Source organism: Protopterus annectens, chromosome 1.part0, assembly GCF_019279795.1.
Source record: "Protopterus annectens isolate FY-2018-M chromosome 1.part0, PAN1.0, whole genome shotgun sequence".
Lineage (NCBI taxonomy): Eukaryota > Metazoa > Chordata > Ceratodontiformes > Protopteridae > Protopterus > Protopterus annectens.
In genome coordinates, this window is record NC_056725.1 from 409,256,055 (window position 1) to 409,277,281 (window position 21,227).

A 21,227-nucleotide genomic window follows, 5' to 3' on the forward strand; every position below is an offset into this window, starting at 1 on the left:
ATACCAATGGCCAAGTATAAGGCCATTGGCATTGCAAACAGTGCAATAATTTAAAAATCAACTTTAATTCTTATTAGCTGATCTCGGCTGTTTAAGCGTAGGGCAGCAGCGTGCAAATGGGATCGGGGGGGGGGGGTAACAAAATGAACCTAAATTAAGCATTCTAGCTAAAATCACTATTCTGCAATGTAAGTCAATGGCAGGCAGAAGACAACCTGGCCAGTGAGTAGTGGTTGCTAAGGGTGGAGGCTCAGTGTGAGACATATAACTATGCATTAGCAGGCAGTCCTATGCAAATGAGGGGAAGGATAGTGAATCAGTTTTCTCCAGGATGTGAGGCAGTTCCCAACAGTGTAAGAGTATGAATAGCTGGGTGCAAGCCTAGGATGTAGGTGACATCATGGGGTGGTGTGTCAGGCATACTGTAAGCGGATTGGAGCCCTGTGGCTTGGGGTTGCTCCTAGCTTAGCACAGCGAAGATAGGGGTTGTGTCTAAACTTACCTAGCAGTCTTTACAAAGCCTAAGCAGGTATGCGCACCGCACACTGGGTCGTACAGGAAGAAAAAAATATGTTAAACCAGGAAATAGCAGCAGTGTGCACATTTGAGCACTATGTTTGTGTGGTGCTCACATGGGCTTAAACAGGAAGGCAATGGGAAGGGAAAACAGTAGTAGGAAGGTAATCAAGGAGTACTAGCTTAGCTGGCAGATGAAATGTATCAAAACCAGCCAATTACACAGGCAGCAGACCAGCCGAGCCCAGCCCAGAACACTACTATAAACTATGCAAGCACCTACCCCTCTGGTTTTTCCCCCACTCTACACCACCGGTGTAAATAAGCGGGGTACTTTTAACATTCACAACTGCAAATTGTTAGCGGCTGCAATAGCTACCATACAACAACTTGTGGAAGAGGCTGAGGGTAGTGAGGATGTGAATGCTGCTGAGCAACCCAGAGTGAGGAGATGGAAAAGAGTGTACAGACCCAGGGTAACCTACCAAGGGCTACATGAGCAGGAGATAGTGGAGCGCTGTAGGGTGAACAGGGACCTCCTACAGCAAATTGTTGAGCTGTGCCGGCCACGCCTCACACAGAACTAAAAGAGGGGAACCCATCCCAGTGGATACAAAGGTATATGTAGGCCTAAGAATACTAGCTACAGGCACCTTCCAAAGGCTAACTGGGGATATGATGGGGATCTGGCAAGCATCAGCATCCAGGGCACTCCACCAGTTCCTAGATGCCATGTCAGCACATCAGTGAGCATGTATATTTCACCAACACCCGTGAGGCGCTGGCCAGCAATATGCAACTTTTCCACCAAATAGCAGAATACCCTGAGGTAGTGGGTGCTATAGACTGCATGCACATATGCATCAAAGCACCAACCGGTGAGTGGGGTAGGGTCTACATCAACCGCAAGGGTTTCCCCTCCATCAACTGCCAGGTCGTGTGCAATGCTCAGGGCATAATAATCAACGTGTGTGTTGACTGCCCTGGAAGCTATCACGATTCCCACATCTGGCATCTGATGCATCTGTCCCAGATATTTGCCACTGGGGACATCCCACACGGTCACCTAGTGGGGGATGCTGGATAAGCACTGGAGCCGTGGCTGATGACACCCATCAGAAATGCACACACATCCGAACAAGAACTCCATAATGAGGCACATACACAAACAAGAATCATAATAGGATGTGTGTTTGGGATGCTCAAGTCATGGTGCCTGGACACATCCGGTGGAGCCTTGCAGTACTCACCGGCTACATGTACCCAAATTGTCCTTGTATGTGCCATGCTGCACAGTATGATCCTGTGAAAACAGCTGCAGCAGGAACAGCATGGGGCAGGGCCACACATCCCCCCACCAATGCCAAGGCTTGCAGAGGTACAGAGTGACTCGGAGGAGAAACAACCTGAGCCTGCCGAGTACACAGAAGGAGGTGTGCCCAGTATACCCTGGCCTTAGCAAAGAGGCAACGCATAGCACATACACTGACACAGGAGGGACCCATGGAATAACACCTCTCTCTGACTCTCACATACAGTAAAAGGGATGCCAAACATTACACTACCTGTGCCTAACCATGTGTAGAGAGTGTACTATGTGCATCCAACATAGGCAGCCCTGCAGCACCACCCTTAATACTGGGACACCCACTAGGTAAGTGACTCACACATGCAAGTCGGGGGGGTCACATACCCAACAACAGTTACAGCCAGCAGGACAGGTGTAGACAAACACAAACAAATGCTGTGCTATGGCCTCTGAATGAGGCCTATGGGCACCCCCCCACGCCTACACAGACTGACTACAGCAGGCCAGGCAGTGGGATGTCAGTTGTGAAGGCTAGGAAGTTAGACACTAATATGTAGGTAATTCTAAGTTAAGATCTGTAGTACACATGTATGCCTCTAGCCAGCGCAATAGGTAAGACTACAGACTGAAATGGAATACCTGACATACCAGTAGATGTCCTATGTGTACAACTGACAGGAGTGCCCCCCATCCTGCATAGACATATAGTAACAGACAGGTGTGCCTCCCCAATCCTGTGTAGAAATGTAGAAATAGTCAGGTGTGCCCCCCTCCGCTATGCAGAAATGTAGTAACAGTCAATGCCAAATGATCAATGGATACCCTGCAGAGACAGCATGCTACCTGTTGGTGTACAACACAAATGTCAGCACTGCAGTACAAACTACCTGGACTTGACCCACACATGCAATACAGACGGCCATAATGGGCATGCTCATACACTTAGAGAAATGAAGGCAATGTAAGTCAACAATATACTGAAAGGTCACAGCCACATACTTTTTGGCTTGGGATGGTGAATTGTTCATGTCATTATTTATCTTTTTAGACATTTTCTTCTTGCATATGCCCTGCTTTTGTAGACGTATCCCTGTTTTGTATTGCATGAGTAAAATGGATCTCTTGTCTTTGACTCTTGTACAATTTACTACATGAGAATGATAAGTCGATTTAGTCCTTTACTTTATTAGTTTTCACAGTTTAATCTGTTAATTTATGATTTGGTCAGACCTGCCATTCTGCATATTTTTGTTTATTTTGGGAATCAGGTAGGTCGGCTGATCTCCAAGTAAGCATTCATAGACACAACTAGGGCATATAAAATTTAAATATGTGATAAATGTGAGATTAACATTCAGTAAATAGAATATAGTTGTATGGTTCCAGTAAATACCTTTAAAGGGAGAAGAAGTGAGTAAACCTCCTATCAGCTAAAGCACATAAGATATATAATAAGCAGATAAACAAAGAAGACTGTAATTTATTAGCTGTAGTAGTTAGTGTAATTCATTTATTCTTTAATTATTTTTTAACCTGGTGAGCCCACCGTAAACAGCTGTTTCATGACCTTGGAGTACAGTTTGGTTATGACACTTTGTACAGAATCACTAACTTGGATTGAGGGAATCAAACCCTGAGCTCATTAACCGTACATTAGCAAGCAAACCATGACCTTTGTGAAGGAAAACTGATGAACAAGATGTAATGGTACTGGGCACAATGTTTGTGGATCTTGAGGCCATCAGTGGTAAACAGCTGTACTGGATATGCAGTGGGATATTAAGGCAACTCGTTGGGAAACTACTGGTTCTAAATGAATGGGAGACACATGGTAGGTAATGGTGAGACGGTATGCAAGCAAGTGAAAAGCAGTATTCAGGATTTAAGAAGTGTTTCTAATAAGGCATGATGTAATTCCAACTGTGGATTAGATTTCCTGGGTCCTCCTATCCTGTACATAGTTTACCTTTGGGCAAGCTGCTTATTGTATATTGTCTGTATTTAGTCAAGTTACATAGAAAGAGGTACTTTGTATTGGAAAACTGTTTCTATATTGAAAGTGTTAGCAGAATCAGAACATGCAGTCCTTCAGTTTATAATTTAGATATTATTGTTGTTTGTTGTCCTAGAATAGCCTGTATTGGCCACCTATTGAAATGTTGGCACTCAAAATGCCAAGTGCCAAGAAGACAAAAAAAAAAAAAAAGACCAAAAACTCTTAGAAGGAGAGAATCTCTGACAGGTACTGCCTCCTATATGCAACTATGAATGTGGTTGTACTTTGCTTTTATGTACAGTTTAGAGAAGGTCTCTGTGTCATCTGGGTGAAGAGGGCTTGGACGTTTAATCAACTGTCACTTAGATTAAGTTAATTGGCTTTAGCAAAGCTCTTAACAGGTTTGGAGTTAGATGAAAGTTCTCAGTTACTTTTAATACTAAATGAGATCATTTTATGGTCAGATCATACCAGGGAGGACTAAATGCATGAGAGGGAGCAGCACCCCCCCCATATTCATGAGTACCAGATCTAGGATATTTGTACCTCTATTTGGGGAGCTAACTAGCTGCTCCAGAGTGTTTGCATTGACAAAGTCCAAAAAGTCCAAAAACCTCTGAGCAAGTGAATTCTGAGTCTGCTAAGTCTCCCAGGCTTATCCTACTCATCAACAGCTCCTCGTGGTCCTGCAGAGTGGTGCTAGCAGCAGAGAAAAGAAAAAAAATGACTGCTTCAAAGATATAAGTATAATTTTTCTGTTACTACCTGTGCGACCATCCTTCCTCACCGAAAAGCTAGTTTAAACTGCTGATTTACTTGCTCTAAGCCTGTTTTCTGTGTTTTTACAATACCTGCACTTTTTAAAGTTTGTTTGTTTGCATTTAACTGTTGAGGCTGCCCACTCAAGTGTGCTAGCTTGTGTATTGAATTTACTGTACTTCTCCTGCTGTTTTTGTGAAAAAAAGAAAAAAAACAAAAAAAAAATATCCTTGTTTCCCGTCTTTCCTAACCTATAATAGTCCCTTATACAGGCTTTGCTGTATTCTGGACTTTAGAATAGTTCCTGTGTTGCCCATTTCCTTACTTGGATAGAAGGAAGTTTCTTTGCTCACCAGTGGGAGTGGGGAGCCTTGAGCAGCCTATCTGTCCCTGAAGGAGTGACCTCAGCACAAGAATCTTGTAGTTAATTGGCCGTTTTGGGCCATTTCTAGCTCTTTAAAGTTCCCTGCATAAAAACCCGCTTTAGCGCGGCTTTGTGTGATTGTGCGCGTAGCTCAGCATCGGGCAGCGCCGGTTAATCGGGTTTAAACTATTCCCGGCTCCACAAAGTCTGCTCTTCACTTTTTCCCTTAGAACTGCTCTATCTCTCAAGTTAAACACTCTACTCTCAATCTAAGGCCCTGCACTTGCCCAAATAAGCAATCTTACAATCTAGCACTAATAAACTAAAAGCACTACATCCTCATTTACTCTCTACCATTACCTTATCCCCTTATTGGTCCTTTTTGATTCAGTGATAAAGGAGTTCCCTATACTATTCTAGCATGTCCAAAGGTCAGCTAATGGTTTCCTCTCCAGTCCAGCTGGTGAATCTGGGAATCTTGAGGCAATGTTACAACTGTCTCATGTACACAGACAACCCTCTCCTCCTCCAAACAGGTTCAAATATATGTGAGAAATGCAACCAATAGCCAAACTGGAGGCTGAGCTCTCTCAACTCAGAACTAGTGTAACCAGTCAGGAGGAGAAGGTAACCTCACACAACAAAAATCCAGTCTCACATAGTCCTACCACAACAACAAACCAAACACATAAACACACAAAAACATACTTGGAGGCTCTAAATAAAAATCTGCCTAAGCAGCAGAGACCTCCAAAGCAGACATCCAAGCAAATGCTACCCCAAAACAAAACACGTGCAACACATAGCTCACAAAGTCAGTGTGCCAAACTGTCACAGCCCTTAAGGCTAAATAACACACTTGATACACTTGTAATAGGTGATTCTATAGTCAGACACACTGACATCCCGCTCACCAGGCTGAACAAAGAGAAGGTCACAGTGAGCTGCCTGTCGGGGACTAGGATCCGCCACATAACGCAAGCACTCAGGTCACTCCAAAGCAAGTACAAATATGACTCAGTCATTGTCCATGCTGGTGTGAATGACCTGAGACGTACCTCCCTCGACTACATGAAAAGAGACATAGAGGAGCTCTCTGATCATGTAGCCCAGGCCGGTATGACCCTGACCTTGAGCAGCATCTTACCCTCACCTAGAATGATGCCACAGTATAAAGACAAAATGATCGATTTTAACAATTGGCTAAAATTTTGGTGTCATTCAAAGGGGATCCAGTGTCTGTCGGCCTGGGATGACATGCTTGACAAGCCACGTTGCTTCGCTAGGGACGGCTTGCACCTGTCACCCCTGGGTTTTCGGATATTGGCAAAGGCTCTTGCCATCCCCATAGTGCCTTTTTTAGGCAAGGCTCAAAAGACAAACCCACCTCCATAGACAACACGATGAATAAGAAACTAAGGGTAATGCTGCTAAATGCCAGAAGTCTAAACCTCAAGATGCACGCACTCGAAGCCCTCCTCAGTATGGAGAACATCGATATCTGTGCAGTGACAGAAACCTGGTTCAAGGCTCCAGAGAGCACCCCAGCACTACCAGGTTATACCTCATATCATGCTTTTCGGCCCCAAAACTCGGACCGAACCACAAAAGGAGGGGGAGTATCCATATTTATCAAAGATACCCACACCTCCAGGTTAGTGGCGTCGCACGAAGCATCGGAGACCATCCATGTGCAACTAACAATGGGCAAAACCACTTTTCAATTTGTAGCATGTTACAGACCACCCTCTCAAAATCAGGAATCCCACTCGGCTTTCCTGAAAACACTGGAGAATATGAAGATCTCTCCAAACACCATTATATTGGGTGACTTCAACTACCCAAACATAGACAGGGAGCATTACTCAAGCCCCAACACCCTAGCCAAAAGGTTCCTGGAATTTATAAACTCAAATGCTATGGAACAACTAGTCACCACTCCCACAAGAGGGGAAAACATACTTGACCTGATCATTACCAATATGGGGACTCTATGCTCCATACCAGAGGTATACCCCTCATTGGTGAGATCAGACCATAAATTAATCTCACTGGATATCCACATCCCGACCCCACCCCCAGCCCAGAAAACCACAGTGAAAAACTTCTTAAAAGCGAACTTCACACTTCTCAAAACCGAGGTGGAATCCTTCAAGTCCTCCGGGCCAGTGGAAACTACAGCCCAAACTGCAGAATCCTATATAAACGCATTCTATGGACACCTCCAGGAATGCATGGATCATGCTATCCCAAACAAAACGAAGACCCAATCTTCCAAAGGCAGGCATCCAGTCTGGTGGACCCCAGCCATAAATAAGCTGTACAAGAGAAGGAGGAAGCTACTACATGATAGAGCAAAACCCTAAAAGGGAAGGCATCTCTGATCAGTACTAGCAAAAAACTACGATCCCTCATAAAATCCTCCAAGGCCAGCTTTGAGAGAAAAATTGCACAGGACACTAAAGATATTCACAAGGCTTTTTTTAGTTATGTTAGGAACCTGGGATGCAACTCCCAGATATGCTCAGAGTTGATCCAAAATGACAAAAAATACACTGAACCCACAGACATTGCCAACATCCTGGCAGACAGGTTTAGTGCAAACTCCCCCCCCCCAAAAGAGCAAATATATATCTCAGCAGAGTGCTGCCTCCCTAACAACTCAGATGCTCAGGTGAAAGCTGCCCTCTCCAAAGCAAAAGAACACTGCATCAATGGGACCAGACGGTGTCCCGGGTTGCATCCTACATGATCTCCAAGCAGAGGGCTTGGACGTTTAATCAGCTGTCACTTAGATTAAGTTAATTGGCTTTAACTGTACAGTCTCAGCCTTACTACAGGATATGTGCCCAAAGAATGGCATACAGCAACAGTGGTCCCACTCCACAAAGGTGGTGCCCCTACAGACCCTGGAAACTATCGCCCCATAAGCCTGACTAGCTTAGTCTGCAAGGCTATGGAAAGGATCATCATGGAACTCATAAACATAGACATTGGGGACCTACAGACACTAGATCCTACCCAATTCGACTTTGTCAAGGGCAGATCCTGCCTCTTGAACCTGGTTGACTTCTTTGAAACAGTCACCAAGGCCATAGATGAAGGGAAGGTAGTCCATACAGCCTACCTAGACCTCGTAAAAGCATTTGACACAATACCCCACTCAGGCATCATAGATAAGCTATCCAGCTTAAATATAAACCCCTATGTCACAAGATGGGTCACAAACTGGCTCAAAGACAAAACCCACAGAGTCAGAATTGCTGGAGCCATGTCAGACTCGAAACCAGTTACAAGTGGTGTCCCACAAGGCTCAGACCTGGGGCCTCCCTTGTTCGGTATATATTTTTCCGAGGTACAGGCTAACACAGGAGGACTGTGGCTGACCAAGTTCGCAGATGACTGCAAACTGGGTGCCATAATTGACTCTCCAGCTGACACGAGCATTCTTCAAAAAGGTCTCACATAGATGGATAACTGGTGCCAGAGCCATGGCCTAAAGCTAAATGCCAAAAAGTGTATTGTCATACCCTTTGGCAAAAACAAAGTGCCCACAAATTACCACATAGGTGGTAACCCATTAAGTACGGAGGAAGTAATTAGGGACCTGGGAATCCAAGTTGATAGTAATCTCTCCTTTGACAACCACATTGCCAAAGTGGTTAGAAGAACCTTCTATATAGCCCACCTTATCATGAAAGGATTCACATCTAGATCAAGGGAGGTCATCGTGCCCCTTTATTCATCCCTCATCAGGCCCATAATAGAATACAAAGCCCCATTTGGGATGTACCTTACCCGACACCTGCAGAAATAGAAAGACCCCAAAAGTACCTCACAAAGAGGATCAAGGGACTCAAACAGATACCATATGCTGCTCGGTTAAAGAAACTCCAGCTCTACTCAGTTGCATACCGCCTACTTAGAGGTGATCTATGCCTGACATATAAAGCTATGTCCAACCCAGAATGGACATGCTCCACCTCAAAAAATCCAAATCCCTTAGAGCCATGCGCTCAAGGGACTTGAACCTCAGCACAGAAATAAATAGGACATGCTGGAGGGACAGATTCATAACCCAGAGGCTCCCTTCGCTCTGGAATAGAATCCCAGTCCATGTCAGGCAGAGCCCCTCACTGACTGTCTTCAAGAGGAATCTTGATGAGTGGATGGGGGATCGTAGGTTTACCTCGGGGATTACTTCTGTGTCACTACTAGACAGAGGCACAGTAAACTAAGCTTAAAAAGGGCACAGTAAACTCAAAATCAAAGGGTGGTGAAAGCCAATCACACTCTGGCTAGGCTTATAAATGCCCCAAGGCAGATAGCCTAGTATGAACCTATGAACCTATGAAGGAGTAGTTGAAGTCACTCATAAGTATGGTGTTAGGCTGAATGTTAACAGATTCTAGTAGTTATAGGTAGAAGGCATGGTTTTCCATACTAATGTCAGAGGATCTGTAGCTAGCAAGGATATGATAGGGGGTCGCACCTATGGTTAATTTGGCATAGAGCAGCTCAAGCAAGTCATAGTGTACTTGTCCTTTATAAAAACTGAGACACCTCCTCCCTTTGTTTTATCCTTAGCTGAGGGAGATTGAAATGAAAGGCATTGTAGCTATTGATAGCCAGAGTGTTTCATGGATTTGAACCATGTTTCCATGACTGCACATATGTCTGCATTTTCTGGGGTGAGGAGTCCTTCCAGGGAGTACAGTTTTTTATTTAAACTTCTAGGGTTGAGCAGCAGTACCTTTAGGTAGTCATGAGTGATTTTTGTTATGTTGGAGGGTTGAACAACTTGGCACAGCCTAAAAAAGGCACTATGGGGATAGATAAAGTTTTTGCTAGAATCCAGAAGCCAAGTGGTGACAAGTGCAAATGATCTCTGTCAAATAATTATCATTTCAGAATAAATCTTATCTCATGTATATCTCAGCTAGTAAAACATATCTTATAGGTAAATTATAGATCAAAAGTGACACCTCAGCTTATTCTCCTTCAGTAGGCATCTGATGATTTCTGTGGAAGACATTTTTTCAGCATTCCTCTGTCTTTTCTTAAGAATTAGACTTACCAAACAGCATTACAAATTACTCACATTGATGGTTTATCCACTTATAGTTCAGAATGTAATAGGAATTTAATAAATGAATAAGATAAATTACCTAATGATAAAGACAGCATTCCCATTCCTGAGCTGGACATTCCAGAAATGGACCTTAGTACAGCAAACATTGCATAAGACTTGGAAAATGCAGCACTCATTCCAGCTAAAGCAGTTACAATATATGTGACAAGAAGGATTTTTTTCCGCCCAAACCTAGAAGAAATAGCAAGATCAGTATTTCTACAAATGTACTACATTCGTTAAGTCTCATTATTTAAGAGATATACATTCTTGTTTCATTTCTATAGCTAATAAAACATAATTTAATAAATGCATGTTTCATTATGAGTATAAAGTTAAAAAACAAATGCATCTAAGTCATCTCACTGGATGCCCGTTGATCAACTACCCACCTACCAATTCATGATCAGTGAGTGTCAATCCTTATCAAAAGCCACACATACTAGCAAATAGAAAAATATGGAATACAAAATGCTGCACACCTCATGCAACACAGGCAAAATACAGCTAACTTAAAAACTAAACAAGTATTTGGGCCCCAGATCCACAACTGGCTGCTAACTGGATTTAAACATTAGTAACTCCAAAATTGTAGAAATTTGGAAAATTGGAATCACTAGGAATTATTCAATAGTGACTATTTTGACTATTCCTACAATAAACTATTCTCTTAATAAATAAATATTATCCAAGTAACAGAAACTGTTTAGCAATTCTTGTTACATGTACCCATGTGATAATAGGGATAAAAGTGTGTCTGTGTAGTACAGAAAAGAGGACACTCATGTTAATCATCTGACTACTGAAGTTATTTCCATCAAATAACTTTGACTGTCATGCAGTCCAAGTAACCAAGAAGGAACCCAGTACAATTTGCTTAGAGTACTATGTGGTCAAGTGACTTACTTAGAGTCACACAGAAGGCAAAGAGAGACAAAGAGGATCAAACTCTGTACTACAGAAAGCAGTTTGTTAACAGCTCAGTCTTAATCGTCTATGCTGTCAGACATGAGGTTATCAGTCAGAAACCTTATCACCACTTAGCAATACTAATAATCAAGAAAGGCATAAATCAGTACCAAAAAATGGGGAAAACTGATCCAAGATGGTTAACATGTAGTAGCCTCTGTTCTAAGTTCTACTTAGGGAAATAATATTGTGGAAAAGTTATTCTAAATATTATGGACCAATATTCCTAAAAGCCTTGTAATTGTAGCCTTAAAAGATATGAAGAGGAATTAGTTAAAAGCAGTAAGAGCTTCTATTACAAAGACTTAACCAAATTCATCACTTAAAATCGTTCTCAACAAATGAGTTTTGCCAAATCTCAATATGTATTGCTGACTGAACAACAAAACAAAGCAAAAAAGCTTCATCAGGTGCTATCATCTACACAGGACTCCTCTTTTCAAATTGATCTACTTATAACCATTAAAAAAAACACAACTCTAAAATCATGGAATAGAAACCTCCTTAAATTACTTAGATGGAAGAATGAAAGTAGGGGAGTCACATACTGAGTCTTTGATGAAGCAACGTCCCTCATTATTAAACAAGAATGCTTAAAAAACAGAGATAGGAGGAATAAGACAAGAACCTTTGGATTATATGACAAAATTGAAGAGAGTGACATGATATAATTTCATGCTACTTGGATCCTTCAGACCTTGAAGTTAAAAGAAGGACAATCATTTAGAAAAGAAAGAGCCTATACAGCTAGTGGGAAACCCATTCATGTAAGTCCAAAAATGATCTCTTAGATATATTGTGGCAAATGTTTTCTTATATCTAGACAAGGAGCTAGTCTTGAGAACTGCATTATCTAACTCTCAATTAAAACCAGATCAAAGTATGAAAATGATTAAGCAGCTAAGACATAGTGAAGGAGACAAGAAGAGACTCCTGGCTGTTAATTAAATTATAGAAACAAAATAATATCAAAGTTCATTTGTTGCACCTAGCAAGATCTAAACTCTTCCTTACTTCTGGTCAATGAACTTTTAATACTCTAGAAGAAACAACTAAAGTTATCAAAAACTAATGCTATTCCAGAGAGTGGAAATATGTACTAGAATTACTCTTTACTCAGAAGAACTTCTTGCAAGAATGGATGGTCTGATGCTACAAGCAAGAAATGTAGAACTCCTACATTATCTTCAAGCAACAACAACAAAAAAACTTGAACATCTAGGTAGACATTTATTTTTGTTTATTAGCATTTTAGAAAACCTTTCTAAAAATGAGTCATACAACTACAGAAACATTGTAAATATCTGTATTGAGTTTACGTGTACTACTGTGCCAGGTTGCAAGGCAATGACAGAAAGATAAAGAAGATAGTCAGACACCCTTCATAAGGGATGCCAACAACAACCTGCTCACCAGCTCAGAGGACATCAAAAGCAGATGGAAGGAGTATTTCCAGCAGCTTCTGAATGAAGAAAACCCCACAGAAGCTGTACTGCCCCAGAAGCAGCCTACAACTACAGAAGAAGAGGAGCCCACCCTAGAAGAAGTAAGAACAACACTAAGGAAGATGAAGTCAGGGAAAGCAGCATGCTCAGATGAGGTCACAGCAGATATGATCAAGATGCTGTGTGAGATAGGGGAGAAATGGCTCCTGAGGTACTGATAGCAGTGTGGAGAGAAAGGCATATCCCAGATGACTGGAGAATAAGCATACTTGTGCCAGTGTACAAAAACAAAGGGGACCTCCACAACTGTGGGAAGTACAGAGGCATCAAACTCCTATCACATTGCATGAAAGTTCTGGAGAGGGTGACTGATAAATGGATACGCAGAGTAGTAGAAAGTAAGATGGGAGATGAGCAGTTTAGATTCAGATCAGGATGCAGCACAATTGTCCCGATGTTTGCATTGAGACAGATACTTGAGACAAAGCTAGAGATGAGGAGAAAGTCCAAATGGGCATTCCTACACTTGGAGAAAGCATATGACAAGGTCCCAAGAAAGCTGATCTGGGCAGTATTGTGGTGGTTTGAAGTCCCTAAACACTGGTAGAATTTGTGCAGGCCATGTACAAGGACCCAGTGACTCAAGTATGAAAAGAGTTCGGCCTCACAGAGGGGTTCCCAGTGGGTGTGGGTGTACATCAGGGTTCAGCTCTGAGCCCACTGCTGTTCATACTGGTGATGAACTTCATTAGCAAAGAGGTCGGAGGGGACAGATCAACAAAGTTGCTGTATGCAGACGATGTGGCAGTACAGGCAGACTCTGAGCTAGAGCATCAGCAAAGAATAGGAGAATGGAATGCAAAACTGAAGGCATATGGGATGAAACTGAGCACAGATAAGACAGTGGTAATGGCAGCAAACTGGGAAAATCAGAAGAAGCTCAGAATAGAGATAGAAGGGAATATAGTGGAACAGGTAAACAGCTTCAAATATCTGGAAGGGGTGGCTCAGGAGAAGGGAAGTCTGAATGAAGATGTTAAAGCTAGAATCAGAGGGGCTGCAGCCAAATGGCATAGAGTGTGAGGCATTGACTATGATAGAAGAATGCCAAAGAAGCTGAAAAGTAAGGTGTACAAGACAGTGATGTGACCAGTAGTACTGTATGGTACAGAAACCTAGGCAGTAAAGGCAGAGCAGCTGAAGAAACTAGAGGTGATGGAAATGAAGTGCCTGAGAAGGGTGATAGGATGCACACTGTGGGACAGATGAAGAAATGAGGACACCAGAGCAGAAGCCAAAGTAGCTCCAATTGTAGAAAAGATCAAAGAGGACAAATTATGGTGGTTTGGACATGTGTAGAAAAGCAGAAGACAATCTGGTGAGAAAGATTTTGGACAAACAGGAAGAAGTTAAGAGGAAGCGAGGAAGACCAGGAAAAAGGTGGATGGATTTTTTGAAAGAAGATCTGCGACAGTCAGGCATGAGTGTTGAAGAAGGCAGGAGTGTGGCACTGAATTTAGAGAGTTGGTGACAGTTAACACAATATCCTGACCCCATATAGAAAAAAAATGGGAAAATGGGACTGATGATGATGATGATGATAGCATGTTGGACATGTGATGCGTAGTGCATCCCTTTGTTTCAGGGTTTACTTAGTTTGTCACTTCTGGAAATAGTTATAATCAGTTAAATCACTGACAGCTTTCTTCTAGATCATTGGAAGGGTGGAGGGTCTAGAAACTTCAGCTTATGTATCATATAACTACAATGCAATAGTAATGCAGAGATCATGCTTATGATCATTTGCTCTAGATTCAAATGGGGTGTCTACTGAAAGTCCAAAGCTCTTAAGTGTGATCTTCAGAACCATAAAAATGTAAGGGCAAATAGCAGAATATATGCTAATTTTAAGACTGCTTTATCTCAAAGTACCTACTTTGAGTGACAGTGATTTCAGAGTTAACATATATGTTTATACATAGTTTCATAGGTGCATATTAGGCTAATGACCATTAGGACCCTTAAAAGCCTAACCATGCAACCCAAATGTGACCCACACATTTGATTTATATAGGTGTTGATTTACTGACTACATCTGTCCATCACAGACGGAGGAGCCAGACCATGGGTGAATTTCCAATTAACCATCCGTTGGTTCAAGTTGCACTTAAAAAGGGATAGGGAGGAACTCTGTTTCACATGGATAGGGAGCCTGTTCCAGAGAATGAGAATTCTCTGAGAAACATATCTGTCTTTCCAACATGTCCTATTTATGTCACAAGCACAATTTAGGTCTTTTAATCTAGTACTTCTGATGCTGTTTGTTTTGTGGATGTTCAAAAGGTTCATCAAAACACGGTCCAGGAATGCCCTGTATACCAGGCCAAGATCACCTCTCAGAAGTACACACACACACACACACACACACACACACACACACACAATATATATATATATATATATATATATATATATATATATATATATATATATATATATATATATATATATATATATATATATATATATATGTCTGGTAACTATAACTGACAGATCCAAATGTCAAAGTAACTAACAATGCCAACAAAACTTAGAGATTGCAAACACTGACATGTCAGTACACATGCACTGTAGATACTTCTCAGTGCATACAAATGCAAAAAAAAAAAAAGCACAAAAAACAAATGGTCATAAGATGGTGGATTAAATGGAAGAAATACGATTTTAAAGGTTGAGCAGCAATGTTTAAGTGTTACTGTAAAAGTACTCAAGCAACATATTAAGTAAATCTTTATGTTTTTTTCTTGATAACGTTCATCTAAGACATCTTTTAAGGTTAAACAAAATATTGAAAATGAGCACAAAAGACATAAATATCAGACAATAGCTTACAAAATGATGCAGTGTACCAAATACATTTTCTTAAAAAAATAGTGTATTGTAGTGATCTTTGTGATGGCAACAGTTGTTTCTTAACATCAGTTCATTACCTGTCAGAAAGCAAACCAAAAATGACAGCACCAAAGGTTACTCCAATGAAAAAGAAGGTTGCAGATGCTTGATTTAATCCTTTCTTCTCACAAACTAGATTCCACTAAAACAAAGAAAATACTTCATCAAGAACCGTAATAAATAAATAGATAAATGTTCTAAACTTGCAATATACTAATTTTGATTTACTTGCAGAATAGGCTGACAAACATTAAAAACATTAAATTCAACTCACCAGAATTATCTCTTTCCTATTCCAACAATATGAATATAATTTGATTTTTTAGCATGTAACCAGTGCTATTTAGCACATTTCTAAGGACACAAAGCAAATAACAATGGTTAAAATAGTCTTGCAATAAACATCACATGCATTGTAATGTCTACACTTGAAATAGTGATATGATAATGAAGCATAGTATGTTAGAGGTCAGCTATTGGAGTAGTAAAATCAGTAAATGCAGGTCATACAGTTTTCTATTTTATCTGCAAGGGTAGATCTTTTTCTCCCTAGGAATTTGAAAGATGAATGAACACGTATGAATGCCAGACAAGGTAGCAATTCTGTGCAAAAGATTCTTCATGATGGTTGATATGGAACAAGTTATCGACGGGCATTTTTCAGCTGTCAGCACTCCATATAACCTGGAGCATATAAATTAAAAAAAAAAAACCTCAACACCACCCACACCCCTTGCTCTAGATATATATATATATATATATATATATATATATATATATATATATATATATATATATGGATATATATCATCTCCAAGATTGTAAAATGTCAGAAAAAGGGCATATTTCCATTCTCTGCGATTATTGTAATCTCATACCAGCACCTTCAATCTGTGGGTTAAACAGAGCTGACTGACACGTTAATAGGATGTTGCTAGGCTATAGATTCGAGGATCTCTACAAGCCTAGCCATTAAATTCCACTATCATAGATATCGTGTATGCCCAAGGTTTTTCTAGCAAGGACTAATCATGTCCAAGAGAGAAGCCAGGGCAATCCCCAACAGATATTTATGGCTTCCCATCCAGTTATACAGGTTGCACTTAAACGGGGTCATTGAGGTGGTCTGCTTGATATGGACTGGAAGCCTATTCCAGAGGAGTGGCAACCTCTCACAGATGTATCTGTGTCTCCAACAGGTCCTGTTTATGTCACAGTCTTGATTGAGGTCCCTAGAACGAGGGACTCTATTCCCATTTGACTTACAGATGTGCAGCATTTCCATTAGATGTGGGTCAGAGATAGCCCTGTACACCAGGCATAAGTTGCCTGTAAGTAGCCTATAGGCTACTGAGTACAGTGACAGTGATTTCATTTTAGCTGTATAAGACATGTGCTAGACACCCTGAATTTTTTTAATTAGAAATCTCTGTGGTCTCTCAAGTTGCTGCAGGTGTCTGGGATGGTACATACCAAAGGGAGCATTATATTCAATAATAAGCCTGATGAGGGATGAATACAGGGGAGTTATAACCCCTTTTGCTCTTGAGGTGATTCCTTTGCTAATCAGGTGAGCAACATAGAATGCCTTCCCCACCACAGTAGACACATGGTGGTCAAAGTTGAGGTCACAGTCCACTTGTGTTCCCAGGTTTCTCACTACTGAATTGGTATTTAGGGTATTATTGTTTATTTTATAATCAGCAGGGACATTGTTTTTACTGAAGGGAATGATGAGGCATTTTTTAGCATTTAGTTTATTACCATGGCTTTAGCACCAGTCATTGGTCTGTATAAGCCCCTTTTGAAGTATGCTGAATTCACCAGGGGATTCAGTGATAACACCTAATTTGCAGTCATCTGTAAACTTGGTTAACTGCAACAGCTCCATTTTGGTCTGGACGTATGAGAAGTATATGCCAAACAAGAGGCAGCCCAGCACTGACCCTTGTGGGACTCCACTGGGGACAGGTCTGCTGGCAGAGGTAAAGTGTCCCATTTTGACTGAGTGTTGTTGATCTGTGAGCCAGTTTGCAACCCACCTGACAGCATAGGAGCTGCTATTCAACTGAGTTAGTTTGTCAATGTTGCCCGAATGCGGAATAGTGTCAAAGGCCTTGGCCAAGTCAAGTTAGGCTGTGTGCATGACTTTGCCCACATCTATTGCTCTAGTCAAATTCTTAAGGAAGTCCAGCAGGTTTATCAGGCATGACTTCTTCTTGACAAAACTGAACTGGGATGGATCCAGGGTTTGGAGGTCACCGAGATCCTTATTTATGAGGTCTATGATGACTCGTTCCATTGCCTTACAAATGAGGCTGGTTAAACCTATGGGTCTATAGTTGTCCAGGTCTGTTGCCAAGCTGCCATTGTGGAGGAGGATAACAGTCACTTTTTTCCATTCAGTGGGGACAAAGCCAGTACTTAGGCAGTGGATGAAAAGAGTGCCTAATGGAGTAGCTAGCTCTTGTTTTAGAACATTAAGAACACAGCCCAGAGTGCTATCTAGTCTCATGAAGGCTGTGTTCTTAGCCTTGGAGAGAGCATTGATTACTTGCTCCTTGGAGGTGCAGGGAGAAGGAGGTGATGAAAACATGGTTTGTGGTATGCTTGGGGGGGGGGGGTGAAATTTTCACCACACCTGTCTGCTAGCAGGTTTGCAATTTCTACAGTGTCAGTGTGTGTGATGCCATCCACAATTAGTTCAGCACATATCTGAGTCCTACCCTTTAGGTTACAAACATAGCTGAAGAAATTGTACATTAAAATACACTACAAAACAAATAATCGCCATGCATAAATTATTAAATGTAAAATTTAACTGCTAAAACAATACAGAACAAAAGCACTTTTTATGATTACAATAAGGGACTTGAAGGTGTGCATGGTTCAGATGTTACCAAAAGCCCGTGGACTGCAAGCCATTCAGTGCATGCCTCACAGCACTACAGCACTGTTCTACCATAATGCACATTCTCTTGTGCCTTTGTTTTACACACACACACACTCACATATATATATATATATATATATATATATATATATATATATATATATATATATATATATATATATGAGGAGGGTGCTTTTCCAGTTCTGGGATCTCACTTTTGTATTTTTATACAGTAGTTTCTTTTGCATATTGTATAATTTATTAATGCTAGACATCCACCAGGATGGTTTGTTTTTTCTTGATGATCTTGCTTTAATCCTAGCTGGCATGGTTGTCTCTATACATTTGTGTAGATGTTTATACAGGGCATCAGTGTATACCTTAGTATAGCCGTCAATGCCATCTATCAAAACTGGAGCTTGGAAGTCGATTATACCTTCCCTTAGGGGAGAAAAGTTAACTTTGGTGAAGTGTGTTAGGCTGACTTCTCTTTTGGGGAGTTCTGATGCTATTGCTACTTCAAAACAATGATTTATGGTTGGATTTAACCAATGTGGGCCCTACACTTGAGACATTGCATAGATCACTCATATTGGTGAGGACCTAGTCTAGCATATTTGAGCCCCTTATGGGTGGTGCACTTTGTTCAAGGGCATTTGAGTTAACAAAGTCCAGGAAATTTTGTGCGAGTAAGTTTGGGCTCATACAAGTTTCCCAATTAATGTAAGGATAGAAGAGTTGTCAAATAAGTGAAAAACAATATATCATAATCTCTCAAATGTCCAAATTTTCACAGTATGTCCTGATTTTTGACTCATATTTTTGGTCATTACTCATAAAATTTGTGTTTTTTTGGTAAATCATTGAACATTGACATCATAACATAATGACAGATATTTGAGTTTCAGACTTCAAACTCTTCAGAAAATACATGATAATTCAAAACCTATAAAGTGAAACCACTGCACTAAGTTCGAAATGACTGTAATTTTATTAAATACAATTAAAATAGACTTGAATCTCTTTTAATTGTATTTAATAAAATTACGGTGGTTTCGAACTTTGTGTAGTGATTTTACTTTCTGAGTTATTTGTGGCTGAAGTAGTGTAGTGTGAGGAGTTTCTTTTGGTTCTAAATAATTCAAAACCTGCTATTCTATCAACTTTCTAAAGTTAATGATAGTAATATTTAAAAATGTCCCTATTTTTCTTGTGCTGAGAAGATGAGAGGTATAAAATATATGGATGAACCCATATAAATATACATGCGTGTGTGTGTGTGTGTGTGTGTGTGTGTGTGTGTGTGTGTGTGTGTGTGTGTATATATATATATATATATATATATATATATATATATATATATATATATATAGATTCAGTAAATAATCTCAAAATCTTGAAATATCGAATTTCAAAATCTCGGGAATATATATATCTGTGTGTGTGTGTGTGTGTGTGTATATATATATATATATATATATATATATATATATATATATATATATATGGATTCAGTAAATAATCTTGAAATCTTGAAATATCGAATTTCAAAATCTCGGGAATATATATCTGTGTGTGTGTGTGTGTGTGTGTGTGTGTGTGTGTGTGTGTATATATATATATATATATATATATATATATATATATATATATATATATATATATATATATATATATATATATATGTGCAATAAACTCCCCAACTGCTATAATTTTTCTTAAAGGAAAACTCCCCCTTTTGTACAGTTTAACTCAACTCTTAGTTTGCTTTGTTCCCTACAGTATGATTCCAGTACTGTGTAGCTACCTGACATCTGCTTTTACTTTATACAACTTTCATTTTCTCACTTTCCCTTCCCTAAAAAGATGGGCAGATCAATAACACCTGTGAGAGAAGCAAGTAAATTAAGGTTTACAACTTCATTTAATCTAATGTCAGATGTTATTAGAAAAATAATAACTAAATATTGGAAGGTATTATTAGTACAAGATGACATTCGATTGATAGTAGGTGATAAACCTTACTTCAGAACATTAAAAAGTATATTAGGATATAAAGATTTTACCAAGGCAAGACCTAGCTTGGACGTAAGTACAAAACAAGGTACTTATCCTTGTTATAATTGTAGTAGCTGTGGTGACATAATTAAAGATGCACCTCAGGGTAGTACATTTGTACATCCAGTATTAGGCAAGGTGTTTAATTTTTATGGTTATGCCACTTGTGCTACCAGTAATGTGGTTTACTTAGCAACATGTGAAATCTGCCCATCTTTTTATGTGGGAAAAACCACTAGAAAACTTAAAGAACGAATAACAGAGCACAGGTCTAACATTAGACACTCTAATGAGAACAATGCACTATCAAGGCACATTCAATCCTTAGGAAACAAACATTGTTTTAAATTTAGGGTAATTGATCATGTTTTAGCAACAACCAGGGGAGGTGATTTGTCCAACTTTTTGGACCTTAAGGAATATGAATGGATAGTGAGGCTTTCCGCAGCCATACCCCCTGGTTTAAATGCAACAATATCCTTAAAACCTATTTTAACTAGAATACAACAAACCAGATTAAAATGAACTTGTGTTTTAACATATTTTATGTTTATGTTTAGAATGTCTAATTTCTAAGTATTGGTTATAAATACTTCCTATGTGAATCATGTGATCATGGCTGCAGGTGATATGATTTGTTTTTATATGTATATATATGGGCGTCTTCATTATACCTGTTGTTATACATTGAGAAAGGGTTTTTAACCTGAAAGCTTTGTTGTCATTAAAATGTTTGTTGTTCATACTATTTCACATTTTAAGATGACTTGAATGTATGTTTGTGACATTTATAGAAAAGTCAGAAAATATTTTTTCTTGTAATTCTTGTAAAGTA

At 40.0% G+C, this 21,227-nt stretch overlaps 1 protein-coding gene across 2 annotated transcripts in view; it reads right to left on the bottom strand.

The window, feature by feature from the left end:
• Positions 1-21,227, bottom strand: part of LOC122792629 (solute carrier family 22 member 7-like) — a 590,546-nt gene that overhangs the window by 481,714 nt on the left and 87,605 nt on the right. For both annotated transcript variants that reach the window (XM_044060280.1, XM_044060279.1), the window contains exons 2-3: positions 15,480-15,583; positions 10,113-10,267 (exon numbers count right to left, since the gene is read on the bottom strand). In XM_044060280.1, coding sequence (XP_043916215.1) covers positions 10,113-10,267; positions 15,480-15,583 — 259 coding nt within the window. The remainder of the gene's footprint in view (positions 1-10,112; positions 10,268-15,479; positions 15,584-21,227) is intronic.